This window comes from Orbicella franksi, chromosome 5 (genome assembly GCF_964199315.1).
Source record: "Orbicella franksi chromosome 5, jaOrbFran1.1, whole genome shotgun sequence".
In the NCBI taxonomy this organism is placed as follows: Eukaryota; Metazoa; Cnidaria; class Anthozoa; order Scleractinia; family Merulinidae; genus Orbicella; species Orbicella franksi.
In genome coordinates this window covers 21369976-21387073 of record NC_138149.1, presented here as the reverse complement: position 1 = coordinate 21387073, position 17098 = coordinate 21369976, and the positions used below count along the sequence as shown (strand labels likewise).

The 17098-nt window shown below is 40.6% G+C and overlaps 2 protein-coding genes across 2 annotated transcripts; both read left to right on the top strand.

Annotated features, from left to right (window-relative positions):
- Window positions 1–4070: 4070 nt before the first annotated feature.
- On the top strand, window positions 4071–10439 carry LOC145487180 (uncharacterized). The gene is made up of 2 exons (XM_081465907.1): window positions 4071–6850; window positions 8501–10439. Exon 2 carries the CDS (start codon window positions 8520–8522, stop codon window positions 9102–9104), a length of 585 nt encoding a protein of 194 aa, XP_081322033.1. The 5' UTR covers window positions 4071–6850; window positions 8501–8519; the 3' UTR covers window positions 9105–10439.
- A 2496-nt stretch (window positions 10440–12935) lies between these two features.
- LOC145487242 (uncharacterized) lies at window positions 12936–15667 on the top strand. The gene has a single exon (XM_081465969.1). The coding sequence runs from the start codon at window positions 13299–13301 to the stop codon at window positions 14886–14888; it is 1590 nt and encodes a 529-aa protein (XP_081322095.1). The 5' UTR covers window positions 12936–13298; the 3' UTR covers window positions 14889–15667.
- The last annotated feature ends 1431 nt before the right edge of the window (window positions 15668–17098 follow it).

Genomic DNA, 17098 nt, shown 5'->3' with positions numbered 1-17098 from the left:
CTTCTCTACTTGCTCGGGAGTTACATGGTTGACTCATCCTCAGCCCAGTCAAATTCAAAAGCAGAAAGTGCAACTGGCTTGCTCTCATCTTCCTTTCTGTCTGTTGGCTCAGCTACACACCATCCAAATGGGGTCTTCGATGCATACGGCTCAGACTGAGGATTGTCTCCCCAGCAGTAATGTAGCACTATGTGAGCCTGTGGCACGTCCTGACCGTAGCTGCAACAGTTAAGTCGTGCGCGCGCGATGTACGACACTTGAAGTGGCGCGCGCCTCTGCAACAAATTTGCACGCGCAACATTGCGCAAGTTTTCAAAGGGTTTCTAATTTAAGCTGTTTTACGCTCAATTACTATACTTTGTAGCCTTAAGAGTACTATTTTTAAGTCATTGGAAGTTTATTTGAACGTGTATTCAGTTATTTAAGGCTTTTTCATGCGTATTTGTTTCGCGTGTACGCTACCCTTTTCCCTAGGTCTTTCTAGTAAGTTCTGTGGTGTCGCGAAAGCTTACGCGTAGTGCCGCGACACCCAACTAGCGTTATAAAAGAGTAGTTTTTTCGTTAGCAAGATCAGTTGACACAAGATCTGTTAATTCACTGCAAGTTAACAAGTTTCTCCAAGTTTATCATTGTTCTGGTGATCAAGGCAGCACCAAGGTAATTATTTTTTACGCTATTTTAGTTTGTTTATGTAAGCGGTTTGTATCTTTAGTCGTTTAGTTCAGTTTCATCGCTTGTGAATTGTAAATTTGAGTCTTAAGGTTTCAGATAAAGTCAAGTTGTATACAATATCGTTTTACCGTTGCTGTAAATCGATCTTAAGTTCTCTCCTTTCACTTTTGTAACTTTCGAAGCATTTTAAATGTATTTATATCCTGTTATTTTCGCAAGCTAATGTGTAGTTTATTTGTATCTTTTATTTTAGTTCTCACGGTGTTTATAGAGTTTTAAAGAATTTTAATAAACAGCAGTTTGTGAACCGACGTTTAACCAAATCACTGGAGCAATACTGACCAATGAGGACTGAGACGTCGTTCAAGTCCCCTGGAACATTCGGAAACTCCAATTCCTTAAGGTGGGACCATCTGACAGATCCAGCTTATCTGGGCAGTACCGGTCTGACACATTGAAACTCTCTACTGTCAAAGCATGATGGACTGGGAAACAGGGTCCATCTTGATCAGCTGGGCGGACCAGGAAGCTAACTTTGGCTAATTCACAGTCATGATTCTTCCGAGTCACAGTATTGATGAGTACTTTCTCGGGAGTACCTCGAAGCTTCAGTTTTTCTGTAAGTTGTGACGTGATCATGGAACTAACGGCAGCTGTGTCTAGCAGACCATAAGTGGTAACAATGGCTCCATTGTCAGCAACAACAGACAGAGGTACTACTTCCAGCAGCACAAAACTTCGCTTCGAATTCTCCTTAGTTGCATTGTATACAGTCAGGTCAGTCCTTGCAGGAATACTCTGATCAACATTCCTGTCAGTTTCCATGACTTCACGCATTGTCAGCCCAGGTGCACGTAACAGTGAATGGTGACTTAAGGGGTGAGCAAAGTCCTTTTCCATATATAACCGTTCTTTTCGGGGCACCTCTTCCTCACATGAGAAGTAGATAGACAACGGTAACACAGTGCATTACGCCGCCGACGTAAACTCTTTGTCGGAAAGACTAAACACCTCGAAATTCTATGCTTTCCCTTGCAAACCTTACAAGCTTCACCTTGGCTCCGGCCACTTCCAACCACTTGATCGTCTTCCGCTGGTAAGACCTCTCCCGGCCCTTAATTAATACTAGCATGTGTTTTAGCAACCTCTGTTGTCATGGTGATAAATGGTTTCCCACTTGCTGGTTTCAACATGAAGAGTTGTTTCTTGGATCTGTTACAACTGCCAACTCTTGCCGTCGGGGTGCTTGATTTTCTATACACCGGGTTATTCTCGGTTTGGGACTCTCCAGTAATGAATGCAGAAAGCTCTTTCAGTGTTGGCTCCTTGCCACCTGTCCTTTCATGGTACAACTTAGCTGACTTTCTCTATTTAGCCTGCAAGGGGTCCGGTAGATGGTCAAAAATTTATCGCATGTTCGTAGTACAATCAAGCTCATTTGACTGCAATTCGATCATTGCCAGCAACAGTCCTGAAGTTTGTCGGAAAGAGTTAGAAGAGCCGCACTGTTACCATTTCTTATTTTGGGACCACTAATAACAGAAGATTTGAGTGCCTCAACAATCATAGCATTTAGTCCAAACCTCTGCTTCAGCACCCGTAGAGCCAGGTGACAACCATTTGGTAGGCCTTGGTAGTTCTCAATAACTTCCCTCGCTTTCCTAGTTGTGTAAGTCATTAAATAGTTCATTTTCTCACTATCAGTTAGTGAAGCTCTATTCTCTACTTCATCTTTGAAATTAGCTCTAAACCGCAGGTACCAGGATGGATCACCAACAAATGGAGTGGGTGCAGGTGGTGGCTGCATCATTCTGAGCTCCATCTTTTCCCAGACGTCCGTGCTCGAGGTCCGTAGTTGGCCTTCGCAATGGTGTGAGAGTCTCCTTCAGCTTGGTTCACGGTATCCCCACTGCTATAAATAATGTCTTGCTGCAAGGGAGTGTTTGGCAAGGTAAATTCTGGTGCCTTTGTATTTAAGGTATCTTTCCGTTGTCCTGCTGCTGGATCAGGTGCATGTGGATGCTTCAATAATTCTTCATCATGTGCTCTGGGACTGCTGTGCCCTTCCTTGACAAATGTTTCCTGTGGGTATAGTCCATGCAATGCAGGCCAATGGTAGCACTCTGGGTCTTCACCAGGGTCATCAGAGCCCAAATACTGCTCCTCATCTTCTTTAATCGCATCTTCGTAGACTTTGCTAATAGCAGCGACAGCAGCAAAATCTGCCCTTAGCCTTGCCCTTTCTGCTGCTTTCCTCGCAGCTTCAACATTGCCAAGTTGAGCAATCCTCGCTTCTAACTCTGCTTGTTCTGCCTTAGCTTGGAGAGCCCTTGCTCTTGAGGAAGTGCTTGATGCATGTGAAGTTTTAGAGTTCTTTGTTTTTGCGCTCCATTTAGTAGACTTCCGTTCCTCATTACTGCGTCGACCATCATCAATCATCCATTTCTGGACAGTTTCACAAATAAGCTCTACTTCAGTATGCAGGTTGTCATACACCTGAGTGTCAGGTATTTGTTCTTCTTCACTGAGAAGTTCTTGTATCTCCTCATGAAGATCACCAAACTCTTTAAACACTCATTTAATTTCACAGATTCCTCACTGTCTAGCTCCAAATTTTTATCAAGTCCCATAAGTGTTCCAATGTTGGCAATCCGTGACTGTATTTCTCTTTTGAGCTTGTTTCTTTCCCTTTTTCGTTCAGTGAGCCGATAAGCTTTGCCCTTTTCGGTTAGCTTTGGTTGTCTTCTTTCAATAACATTCCGGTCCAATTTCAAGTTTCCTTCTCCATTCCAAATTTTCTCTTAAACACGCACATCAATCCCTCCATTTTCCCTTGTAGAATAGCCCGACTCTTTTCCCTGGGCTCCTGACATTGTAGAATAAACCTGAGGCCAACGCATCGCCTTCTCATCTGGAGTTTCCGCGTGTTCATGTGCCGTGGTTCGGCCATCATCGCTCCTAAGATCCCACATCGACATCGCAAACAATCATGCAATTTCCAAGTTGCAGTTTCGACAAAGAAATCGTTCGCCACCAATAATAGAAGAACTCGAAACTACAACTGAAGGCCAAATAATGCTGGTACCAAAAACCAACCACAGAAACGAAACGATGGTCCAAGAGCGACGATTTGAAGCCAAACAAATTCCAAACACCTTGTGTAATTCAGCGAATCAAAGAAACTGGAAGGGCGAATGTCCAATTCTCTCGGTTTCAATAGACAAGATTCACTCTAGTTCACTGACTTTAATTCGACTAACCCTCCAATGAGACGCTCCTGTTTGCTTGTATATAATTCCATCAGTCGTCCGCGTCTTTATCCGTCTTATTCGTCTTATCCGTCTTTACTTCGAGTGAATCGCAAACACACAACTATCACGTTTGCCGACGTTTGCCGACGTTCGCCATTACATGCACATTGGAAAAGGTCACGTGACTTAAACGCGGGAACTAAACGGCGGGAAAAATACATGAACAATACAGGGAACCCAGCAACGGTCAGGGTATTACTGAAAACAATATTATCAGTATAGAGGTAAAGGCTTTCATAAAAAAAAAATGAAGCTTTCCTTTGGCCACGGCTTGAAAAAATGGCTTGCTGTCACTGTTCATGTGACAAACACGTGGTTAAAATGGCGGGAAACCTGGCTCGAGTCCTGGCTCGAGTCCTGGCTCGAGTCCTAACTCGAGTCCCAGCTCCAGTCCTGACTCGGCATTTACGTATCCTCGTGTACTAATCAGAACAGCTAGCAACATGCTGTTTCGCAGAGCCAAAACCAAAGTAATTACTCCGCTTGACCAATAACAACAGAAGAAAGCAGAGAACGACCAATCAGAATTCGTCGCAAATAGGAGTACGTACTACGTACACGACATCACGCGCGGTGATCACCACGCTCCTCATTGGTTGACATGAAAGTGGCGGGAATTTTGCTAACCAATCGCAAGGCGTAGCAAAGCAAAACCAAAACAAATGTGGATTGCTTTCCACCCTCAATGGAAAGTTGTTCTAAAGCAATTTTGATGCAATTACATTATTATTTTAACGTTTCAAAACTACAGAATGTAACACTAAAAATAGATAACATTGGCCTTTGCATAGGTGATTGTTCATTTTCCTTTCAAAGAGCAGTTGTTAGAGACGATGATCAAGAGCCATTAAAATCATTCCAGCATGGCGTATACTTCCTTTCCCGAGAAAGAACTGCTTAACTGCAGAAAAAAAGTATCCGTCTACCAGTCAGACTTTACGATCTGGACCTCTCCTAGTACCTGTCAGCAGGCAAATCGTTTTAAATAGTATCAGTTACCCCATTAGCCAAATATACACACACAATGCAAACACGTCTTATCTAATCAAATTAAGGTATCAGTATAACCCATTTGACCATCCGCGCGCGGTCCGCTCTAGCGTTCGTGGCTTCAACAAAAACCCATATAAACCGTATATTTACTGGAAGCTTAATAACTACAGATTATGACCTGACCTGTTTCAAACGGTAAAAATTTACCGTGTTTCGAAAATGTGAATATATTTACAAAGCTTCACGAACCCATAAATCAAGGTATACGTCCGCTAAATTTAGGTCGGAGAAAACAATTAACATGGCATCCGTTTCTTCACACATTGACCTCAAAAACCGTGTCTCAGATTTTTGGCACATGCGTTTGTTATTATTTTACAAGAGGATAAAGTTAGAAAAAGGAAAAAAATAGGACTGCCCGCGAAAAAAAAGGCATAACTTTTTAATGAAAAGAGTAATCAGAATTCGCAGACACGGTTTTGTCGGCGTTCGTTCTGACAACATTCTCTCCAAATTTCAGCCAATTTGGTCCAGGGGCTGCCGACCTGGAACTCGAAATGCACGTACAACTCGCCTATTTTTTACTTTCGAGAAACAGAGAAAAAATAAAATTCGGCGGCATCCAAGTGTTATGAGATTATCACACCATGGGAGACACCGCAGAGGAATCAACTTTCTGTATAACAATAGGACTATGACAGTTAACATGGAACAGGTACAAATTTCCGCGACGGCGCGCGGTAAATTATTCACCAGTGAATAAACCGCTTTTTCATGTGTGAAGTCAGAATTCCAAAGTTAGTAAACGTGAAATTATCTTTTGATTTACTATATTAACGTTCGAAATTTCACGTATCGGTTGACTAATCTTCAAAATTATGACCATGTCACTGTTAACATGCCAAAGACCCGTAGAAGGTTCCCGAGAAAATGGAAGCGCACAAAGGGAAACGCTGGAGAGGACGCCGTAAACGGGACTACATCGACTGATGTTGATGCAAAGGCAAAAATACTGGAAGAAATGACAATAGCTGGGTAAGAAAAAAAACATGTTGCACTGCTGATTCTAATTTTGTACAATCGATCTGCCTGTCAATTTCGTCCACTTCTCTTCGTCAATCTCCTCTGCTTCGACAGTTTCTCGCAACAGTATTTTAGCGCCGCTTGCGCTCATTTCGGCTTGCTCGCTGGCTTTGTGATTGCGATCGTTGTCGCGTTCATCCAGCAATTTTTCTTGATTGTAAAACGAACCCTTTGCCGCTTTCCGCTAATTTAGCGGCCCACTCTTTGTTGAAAGTGTTTTTCGCCTTCTTTGGCCTTCCTTTAGCCGATGAAAACGGGCAAGATCGCTCTGTCTTCTTCGAAGACATCCGGCACTGATTATGGCGCGCGAATCGCGTGTCAACTCAGCATGATCTTGATGTCATGTGACTTCTTGCCTCGATAATTAATTCATTTGACAGAACTTGTCAACTCTCAATTAAGTAATTAATATGCAAAACAATCTTTCTCGCGCAATAACTAGCGGCAGATATAAGATTTTTTCGTGGAGTTTTTTTTTATCTAAAAGATTACTTTAAGATTTATCCAACCGCTTAAAAAAGTAAAATTATGCAAAATTGCAAATTTTCCCCTTACTGATACCTTAATTACAACAGTCTTTCTAGACGGTTTGTATGACGCTGAGACGTCAATCTAAACCACGTGAACAAAAACTTCAGTACTTCAACCTCGATCTCAGGCGATTCGGTCTGTCCTCTCGATTTTCCTCCTGCGCAATTGTTTACTTCGTTGTTCTTGCAGATTGATCGTATTGCTGACTGAAGTGTGCAGGACGTTCAAGATTTCCGCCGCAGTTTCAAGCGTTGTTAACAGTAGGTGTTCCTTTACATGTACTTGATAATACTCGGGAAGCGCTCAACAAGAGCCTGCTCATAAGGAAAATTCTAATACTGTTGTTTACTCTGTTCCCAGATCTTTTCTTGCTCTTGCAGAAGCATATGTTTGTAAGTTAACGCATAGTTCTATCTGCCGGAGTCTGATTTTGTTGTTAATTTTTAAGTATACAAGTTTAAGGAAATAGAAATCATTCAACGCATTTCCGAGTTGCTTGTTGGTGCTTGTCCCCAGTCGCATTTCAAATTATCTTATCCAGTAACTGCTCATGCCATCAAACTAATAGTCCCTAACGAAAAGCACTTTCAGAGGAGAGGATATCATTTTGCACGAACGAGCTGCACTGCACTGTCGCCGGGATGTCAAAACATTAAACAACGGAATTGTTAAGCTGATCATTTTAATGCATATGTTAATCAATGGCGTCCAACATAAATTCAGTGAGGGCAGAACTAGTCACAGGTAGGACTCTTTTTATCACTCTTTCATAAATAACATGAGAGCAATTTGCTATCTACAAGCCCTTTAGTCGACATTTTGAACCCAGTTAGGACTAAAAAGGAAAAGCAAAGAACTGGAAAAGTAAGGGTAAGGTTCAACAGGCTGCGAGATTGGTTCTTGCATTCAAGCGAAGGCTTGCATGACCATGCTAATTAATCAGCCAAAACTGCAAGTCAAACGGTTGGCACTTATGATTTGTTCATTGGACTTGTACTAGTTTTACGATCTTATGGAAACCGAAGTAGACGTCGACAAGTAGTGGGTCGGACGTCATTTCTATCAGAGTCGGGAATCACAGTTGCAATGTCAAATAATTTGGAGTTCGCCAATAAATAATGTACTGTCAAAATTATGCAAGTATGCTGCCTGTTGGTCTTCAAGGAACTGTTCTCAGGGTCCATTAAATAGAGAGACCCTAGCCCTGGTGTAACGCTAACAAGAGACGATCAACTTAACTCAGTATCCTTTCAATCATTTTAAACGACGATGACAAACACCTCTCACAACAGTCACTTTCGTTACCATTCGCTTTTCGTCGTAAGAGACTGTGCAAAATTCATTCAAAACCATTCGAGTATGGCCATCATTTTGTTCTCTGAGAATGCACTTAAATTACTAAAAAAGAGGGACGCACGCCTTGATCTCAATGAAAATGCCGAGAGTAACGGTGCATCGTCTTCCGTTCGTCTTTCAATCGAATAAGAAATTCAATGTCGCGCGCGCAAAGCCACTAAGCCGTATGAGATCTTTAAACGACGCAGCTTTAAAGCTGACAACTGAAAACAGGTGATCAGAAGGGAATATGAGTGTTATGACTTTTACAGCAGGCTTCTTCATACGTTATCTTTCGACTGATTTGGCTTTTTTTATCCGGCATGCATCAGTTTTAACCCGTAAGTCTTCAACGAATGACTATCATCCAGATACAAGACGAAAAGAAAATATTAAGTAATTTTGGGTCATTCTTAATACTAGGAAGTTCAAACTCCGTTGAAGACTCGAAACGATTTTCGTTCTTATTGAATTAAGGTGTGAAAAAATGCAAAAATATCTGCACCAATAAGAACGTTATAATTGAAGTCGAGACTGTTGTTTGAGATTCAAATGGAAGCTCTGTTATCTTGTAGACAAACTGAAGCCCACAATATGGCGGCACTTATTGGGGAAAGAGTTGGAATAAAAAACGCGGGGACCAAGGTTACAGTGCCAGGAAGTCCAACAGCCAAACTGATGTACTACCTTGACTGTGTGGCAATTGTTATTCGGCTTGACGATCCTAACCTCAACAGGCTGAGGAACTATATGGGTTACCATTTATTGAATGACACAGAAATCGACGCCTTGTTGGCACTGGTGCTACTTCTCAGCCCAGATCAGCTGATTGGCAAAGTATTCTTCCCCAGCGAAGACTGTGGGGGAAGCAGAAATAAGTTCATTGAGTTGAGTTCAGTCACTCACATGCTGGCTGTGTCAGACAACGTTCTAATTGGAGGAGAAAGGAAGAGAGTAGCTAAGATCATGTTCTTTAAGAGATGCTGGCTGGAAGACAACTACATTTCACCGTTGAGGGTATTTGAGGGTCGTCTGCAAAGGCTGGCACGCGGTCTACCAGGCAGAGCGGTACCGTCTACGACCAGAGCATTGCCTTCCCCGAGATCTAGCTCTACTCCAGCCAGACCTGACGCTGACTCTCCTACTTGTTCATGTGAATGCAACTGTAATATTTTGTAGCGAAGTGAATTTGATGTCAGACTGCAATCTCAGCAGAAACGACTGAAGTCGAACGCATACATAGATGATTTTTAATTTCCCTGACAGAAATTCCTGAGTTGTATTGATAGTTTTGTTTAGTTTGTATTCGGTACATAATTACTGAATAGTAATAGTTTTAAGGAATGAACGCAGTTAAAAAAACAGCAGTGAAAGCAGAAACCACTGAAGTCTTCTAAGACTATTACTTGCACGAACGCAGAAAGAGATGTTAAATAGTTTCCATAACGGATTAATGGGCTGTATTTTCTATACTAATTCAGTGCATAATTACTGGTTAACAATATTTTTTAGTAATCATCGCAGTTTAATGTTCGTTAGAGAGCAATCACTGCAAAAACGACTAAGGTCCACTAAGAATGTCACTTGAACAAACGTATACATGGCTATTTGATAGTTTAATTCCATAACGGATTACTGGGTTGTATCTTCAATACTTAATGTTCAGTACATAATAACTGGATAACAATATTTAGTGATGATCAGCGAAGAACTGAGGCAGTTTGATGTTACACAGCAGTCGTAGCAAAGACCACGGAAGAAATACATAAGGTAACTGATGTTTGTATAACCGATTACCGGGTTGTATTTTGTGAATTTGGTTCTTAATTAGGGGCATAGAAAGCAATATTTTAAAATAATCAAGCAGTTAATGCAGACAGCAGTTACGGCGGACACAACTGAGGTCCATTTAGCGTGTTATTACTAGCAGCAACGCATACATAAAAGATGATATCAATCAGAAATACTCTAAGTAAACTTCAGTTACTTGTGCTGTGACTGCTTTCTGACATATAACTGCGCTGAATATTACAAAACAGGACAAATTAGCAGTTATGTACTTAAGAAAAACTACAGAAAATACAACCAAGTCAATCCGTTATGGAAACTAACACCGGAACGCATACTTTGATAGTCTCCCTGATGAAATCACTGGGCTCCGCAATATTTCATTTCTGTCATTTTGTATTCAGTATATAATTGCTAAATCGTAGTATTTTCTAGCATTCAAAGTAGCCTTATTTGATGTTGACTATACACATTTCGTTAGTTAACTAACAGATCCACAGAAAATGATTTGGTAGTATTTTGAATGGTAGTATTTTCTAGCATTCAAAGCAACCTTCTTTGAAGTCGATGATACAGATTTCGTTAGTTAACTAACAGATCCATAGAAAGTGATTTGGTAGCCATTAACAGACTCGAGGTAAGCTATTGTAATCACTTTGGCCCGCTCTCCAAATCACTGGAATGTTATTAAAGTAGCTGTATTCAGTAATTACTGGATTGCAGATGACTGAGTTTGTATGCAGTAATTACAAGATTGTGTTCGACTAAAGTAATGTATATCTATAGTGGACAGCAGGGGTATCTTGTTGTCCACTATAGATATAGTGCGTGCAACGCATCCTTTACGTTGAAATCTGATTTAATGCATTCAGAATCAATCAACCAAATTGGAACGTAAAATGAAATGAAATGAAGGTGAAGTGAGTGCTATAACTTCCGCACCACACTGATTCATAAGTTGTTGTTCGACGCGTATTAGTTTGGCGATCTCTTTTGAAGCCTAACTGATAAGATATGGCAAACGATTTACCGCTCTGATACAGCTGCTGCGAAAAGAGAAAGTTCTATTTCAAGGATTCCTGTCAATTAATAAGCCTAACGTGCAAGACAAAGCGGCTTCAGTGAAGATTGATCGGCGATCTGCATTTAGTGTAGCCATAACAAGATCTCACGCTTGGGCGGGCTTGAACATCAGCTGCCACGAAAATATTTTCGCGCACGCTCGCGAGACCGACCGCGCGCTCCACGTATCGGATCGATTCGAAAGCCCCAGAGTATCGGCGCATCTTTAAATCCAGAGTACCAATTTCGGGGAAATATCTATTCAGAACGCCTCAGAAATACAGGTCAATGTGCGTTAAAAACTAAAGCTTTAATTTCTTTGATGAAATATCACTTCAAACTCTTGCCAGCACTGGAAAAATAATCCATCTTCCCGCAGAAGCAATAACCAGATTTTAAATTTTTAAAGAACTTTTCTTACAGTTCATATCTTTGTTTGTTGTTTGTTTGTTTGTGCATTACGATAAATTAGGCCATCTTCTCTCCTGTTGGGGAGCCTTGGGCGTCAACCATGGACCTCCACCTGACTCAATTTTTGGCAGTTCTCTTTGCCTCTATCCAAGTGATATTCTTCTTGGCGAGCTCGTATTACACACTTCGCCTCCAGGATTGCTTTGGGCGGCGTCTTGCCACATGTATTACACATATACTGAAATCTGAAAATTTGAACATTTGAACTTGTATTCCAGAAAGTTTGATAGCTAGTGCAGGACTCGAAGAAACTCCCATCCCGTCCGCTCGTCTGGGACAAGTACATTTTACTCTCGGGCAAGTAACTTTACCGCACGGACAAGAGACGGCCGGCAAACCATCCACCGACTAAATTTTTGATAACGATTTGTAAACAAGGAGTAAATTTTAGGTACGTGGGTATAATCAAGTGTTTGGACGAAGCTTGCCAAAAATAACAAATTATAACGTTGTTTTGTTGATTGCGCTACGTGCAGAGGTTACATAGCAGGTGATCAAAATCTGCCCCGATCAAACTTCTTTGCACGACTAAATATTGCCGTGTTCGGCACGAAAACGCCCTCTTTATTTCTTAAAATTTCAACATTTTTTGCACTGTATAAAATCAAACTCGACATTAATGTATCAGAGCTGTAGAAACTCTACACAAAAAGGAGCCTTATACATTCCTACAGCAAAAACGATCGAAGCCCTTGCCGGCATTTTTAGTGAACAAATCCAACTATTAGAATCCCCGTGGCAAGTCAAGTTTTCTGGTAGAAATACACTTGGGCGCCGCCAAAATGAAATGTATTAGTATTATTGAAAAGAAATTGACTAGTAAGTCTACTAAGGTATCAAAAACTTTCAGTGTTCCTGGATGTTCTCGTAAACTGAAATAGTTTTTCATTCAAACGACGATTTTCTCTCCCATGAAACTATTTTTCATTTACCTAGTAATAAATAAAAATATATATCTATATAAATACACTCGCGGGCTTTACAAATTCGACACTGTCCTGACTCGAATCCTGGCTCGGATTCTGGCTCGGATCCTGGCTTTATTCTTAGTTTATCTCCCACTGCATTGTTTGAATAGTGAGTTACATGTGTAAACAGAGAACAATCAATATGATGGCATAACTAAACTTTACTGACCAAGAACTATTGCTTTGAAAGATTGATTGCTTTGATAGAGGGCTATACCATGACAATCACACGATCATACATGACAATCATGCGCCATCACGGGATCATACATTATGCAGATCGCCCCCATTGATCTTAGACTCCTTGTGAGGTCAGTTTGCTTGCGCTACAGTTCAAAGTAAAATTGTTTCATTATTATTATACAGATATTCATGTGACACTGGGTTTTCCACTGTTTATAACTAATGGTATCATGATCGTGCTTCGTGACATGAGATAGTCTATTCATTCTTAACGTGTCAGCACATTGGTGTGCTCATTGCTACGGGATATGTTAACATGACCTTTGTGTTGTTATAAGGGTTTTGTGCTTCCTCAACATCACTGAAGTTGACATTGTCTTTAATGTCAAGATTTAATGTATTCTCAGTAAAAATTGCTGATAATTATCGGCGTTCTGTAAGTTGATGTAAAATTCTGCAGGTTTAGCCTTCATATTGTCTGTTTAATTTGGTACCGCACCTTTTTTTGTTAGTAACGTATAAAGAGATGCAAGGGCGGCAAAGGCTCTTTGTCAATCAATAGCAGGTTTCTGTATCAGATTGCGCTTACCTTGATAGTCAGTCTACATGTTAGGCTAAAGTAAAAGCTCTTCTAACACAACAGCCGAGTCCCATGATGCAAAAACAGTTGATCGCATGATGCTCGTGGCACAGCCAAAACAGCTTGTGACTCGTGTTCTATTACCGTCAGTAAAACAAAAAAACGTCCTGTACTGCATGCAGTCAACTAAAAAACAAAGTTAACTTGACGTTTCTGCCAGTTTTTTTTTAGAGACTTCGGAAAGCTTTAAGAACTTTTTACTTTTGTAGGACGCAAGAAGAATCAGGAAACGTCAGTATCGTACATAAACTCTCTGTAAAGATGGCAGTCACTATGTCCTTTCTCGAAGGCCTGTTAGTTTCTTTTACCGACAAGTTCACGGCTGGTGTGATCGAGTCCTGCAGAGCTCAGGAAGCACTCGAGGACACTCCGCTAAGACAACGAGAGGATCTTTTGGAGGATTTTAAGAAGTTTAATCAACAAGACACGATTTTTCAGGAGTACGATCCACCCCCAGGAGACGTCAGCAAAATGGGTTGGAAAAAATCTCGACCGAAAAAATGGTGGATGTCGCTTTGGGAGGCAATGAATCACGCATTCTACATACAGATTGTCGGTGGAGTGGCACTTGGTTTGCTTCCTATTTTGATGCTGATTTATTATTTTGCTTCAGATATTTTATGCTTTAATTGGAAGTCTACAAACTGGACGGCTCTTCCTGAAAAGACTCAGGCATTTGTTGTTACTGAGGGGACAATTGGAGCCTACTTTATTCAAATGTGGACTTTTTTTGTTGCACTGTTGATATTTGGATGGCCTGTAATCAAGAAACTCAATCTGCTGACCCTCAATCTCCTCTGCGCGTTTTTTGACACTTGTTTCAGACTTTATTTCTATATTTATGGAAATTATCACAAATCCTGGAAATCATATCCATTGAATGGTTTGTTCGTGTTCATTGTGCTTATGAATAGTTTCCTACTCGGCAAAGAAATAGCAAATAAAACACAGACATTAAGGAATTTGAAAGTCAAGAAGGCCTTGAAGGTTGCGGCGATGCTGACACTTCAGTTTGCTTTTGGTATCCCTCTTACGCTTTCCTTCGTCTATATACTGATTCCTTTGTACGCAAAGGAAGATAACGAAATCCTTAGAACTATTATTGCTGGCGGGCTCCCACTAATAACAGCCATACCAAAGGTCATCGTGCGTTTGGCGGCGCAAAGAATTGATTTTGTTCACCCCGGTGACTCACACGTGTTGTTAAGCGTCCTGTTCACCGCCTCCGCCATCGTTTTTCGTATCTTGCAAGCTGACCTCGTCGAACGTAGACTGTTTGTTTGGCTGAGTTTTGCACACGGCGCTGTGGATTTGCTCGAAAGGTTAACCATTGTCGTACGAGATTATTTTTGGTACTTTGTTTACAGGAAGCTGAAACGAGACAGGGAGGCAGAAGAAACGTTGAGAGCAGATAAATTTCGCACGCCAAGAAGCATGCGCCTTATTGCGGACATGAGCATTCAGATGATTCTCGGAGAATCAACAGCAATGATAGCGGCAGTCGGCTTCATACAGCTGTACAAATTCACGTATCTCGACGAAGGTCTGGGGTCTATAGCAGAGTTCTTTATTCGCGTGTCCATTGCTCTAAGCATCGATTTCGTTTTTAACTCGTTCTCGTTTTGGCTGCAAATGTCTTATTTAAATGTGGCTGTGGTGCGAGTTTGGAGGAAGAAATGGCGAAAGCACATGCTAGTTGTTTTTATTTTAACTGCAGTGACTCTGTGTTATTTCGTGCCTCGTTTGTTTATTTTGGTTGTAGCTAAAAGCAGGTACACTTCAAAAGGTGATGAACTTAATTTTACTTGCACAGAGCCATTTTCAAAGTTTTTATACATGAACACTAAATGAACGCGTACCAGCCGAGAGCAATCAACATGATGGAATGAAAGCCCGGGGGGGTACTCCAGAAAAGTTGGGTAGGGGTGTGCGGTCCACTTCCCAAAACCCTTACCCTATTTATGACCAAGATCTGCGATTTTTGCTACTCTATTTATGACCTGGCCTAAAATTCGATACCCTATTTATGATCGTTGCGGCTGGCACAGTTGCCCTAAACATAAGTTTTGAAGGGCTTTTGTTTTCGGTCTTATTGATAATGATGAAGAAGTAACTTCTTCTATTGAACATACCCAATTCCATACTCGAGTGCTGAAACCATACCCTATTTATGACCAAAACGGCTGAAAAACCCTACCCTTTAGGGCCGCACATACTTATATAGCCCATATAAGGGAGTATCCCCTCCCGGGAATGAAAGATTGATTCCTTTGCGCGAGGGCTATACCATGACAATCATACGATCATGCATCATCACACGATTATGTATCACGCAGATCGCCCCAGTGATCTTACAGTCCACGTGGGGTCAGCTTGCTTGCTCTGCGGTTCAAAGTAAGATTGTTTTATTATAACTGAAACAGATGTTCACGTGGTACTGGGTTTCCCCCTGTTTGTAATTAATGGTATTTTGACCGTGCTTCGTGACATGAAATGCTCTATTCATTTTTAATTCGTCAGCGCATTGGTGTCCTTATTGCTACGGGATATGTTAACATACGAGGTATGTTAACATACGGGGTATGTTAACATATCGTAAATACTCTTTTATCTAGTAGATAAATACGTGCATCACCACAACGAAAAAATCTATGCTTGTTTTGTCGACTTCAAAAAAGCTTTCGACTCAGTTTGGCATGACGGACTTTTATTTAAGTTTTTACAAATTAATATCGGTGGCTGTTTTTTCAATTTAATAAAGAGCTTGTATTCAGACTCTACATGTTCCATACAAATTGGTCAAAATCAAACACGGCCCTTTCCATACGTAAGAGGGGTACGCCAAGGTTGTATTTTGAGTCCGTTACTGTTCAACCTCTTTATTAATGACATATCATTCTCTTTTGAAAAAATTCTATCTGATCCCTTTGTCCTACCAAATGGCGCAAAATTAAATTCACTTTTATATGCAGAAGATTTAGTCATATTGTCAAGATCAAAAATAGGACTGCAAGATTGCCTTAACACTCTGTCATCCTATTGCAGAACATGGATGTTAAGTATCAATCCAAAAAAAACCAAAGTTATGATCTTTCAAAAACGTGCTAAGAAATGTATAGAGTCTAATTTTCATATCGACAATCAGCCTGTTGAAATTGTTCAAAATTATACTTATTTGGGAACATTCATTTCTTCAACGGGTAACTTTTCATTGGCACTTGCTAAATTTAAAGGAAAGGCCCTTCATGCCCTTTTCAGTCTTAGAAAACACGCAAATTTCAGCAAACTACCTCCATTCCTAGCGAATAAAATTTTCGACGCAATGATCTCCCCAATTTTGACATATAACAGTGAAGTCTGGGGTGCATATGCAAAATCTGATCTCAAGTCTTGGGAAAGTTCCCAGATCGAAAAAACACATCTCCAATTCTGTAAACGTTATTTAGAGTTAAGCAATAAAGTATCCAATGTAGCATGTAGAGCTGAACTTGGTAGGTTTCCTCTCATTATATAGCTATCAATCAGGAAATCACGAATTACTCCTCATATCTTCTAAGTAAGGATAATTGCTCTATTGTTAAACAAATTTTTCTCATGTCGCAAGATCTTCATCACGCTGGTAAAAATAGTTATTATTTTAATATTTTAAGTATGTCTGAATATTGTGATTTCCCTCGTTTTTTTTTTTGATCTTACGTACTTAACTAACGGTAAAATCAAACATTATGTTGGCCATTTCTAGGCTTCGCCCGTAATTAACATCCAACTTTTCACTGCAGCCAGAAAGAACATACAATGCAAAAGGTAGCCAGTGTAAAAGGGCAGAGAAAAACAGAAAGGAAAGGGCCAACAAACGAAATTGAGAACGGTTAATGGCAAAAAAAAAGAAGTCCAAATTTTGGCTTATGCGCATGCCCGTAACTGAAGTTTTGCTCAATTTTGTACCTAATCCTCGAAAAATCTCCCCTTTTAGTAAAAACAAGCTTTTTTAGCAAAACTTAGGCTTATTTAGCGTCATGGCAGCTAAAAAACCTGACTAAACGGTTAAAACGGTATTTTTT

Coding starts and splice junctions, on each gene's coding strand:
- LOC145487180 (XM_081465907.1), top strand. CDS start 8,520: ATGGCGGCACTTATTGGGGAAAGAGTTGGAATAAAAAACGCGGGGACC.
- LOC145487242 (XM_081465969.1), top strand. CDS start 13,299: ATGGCAGTCACTATGTCCTTTCTCGAAGGCCTGTTAGTTTCTTTTACC.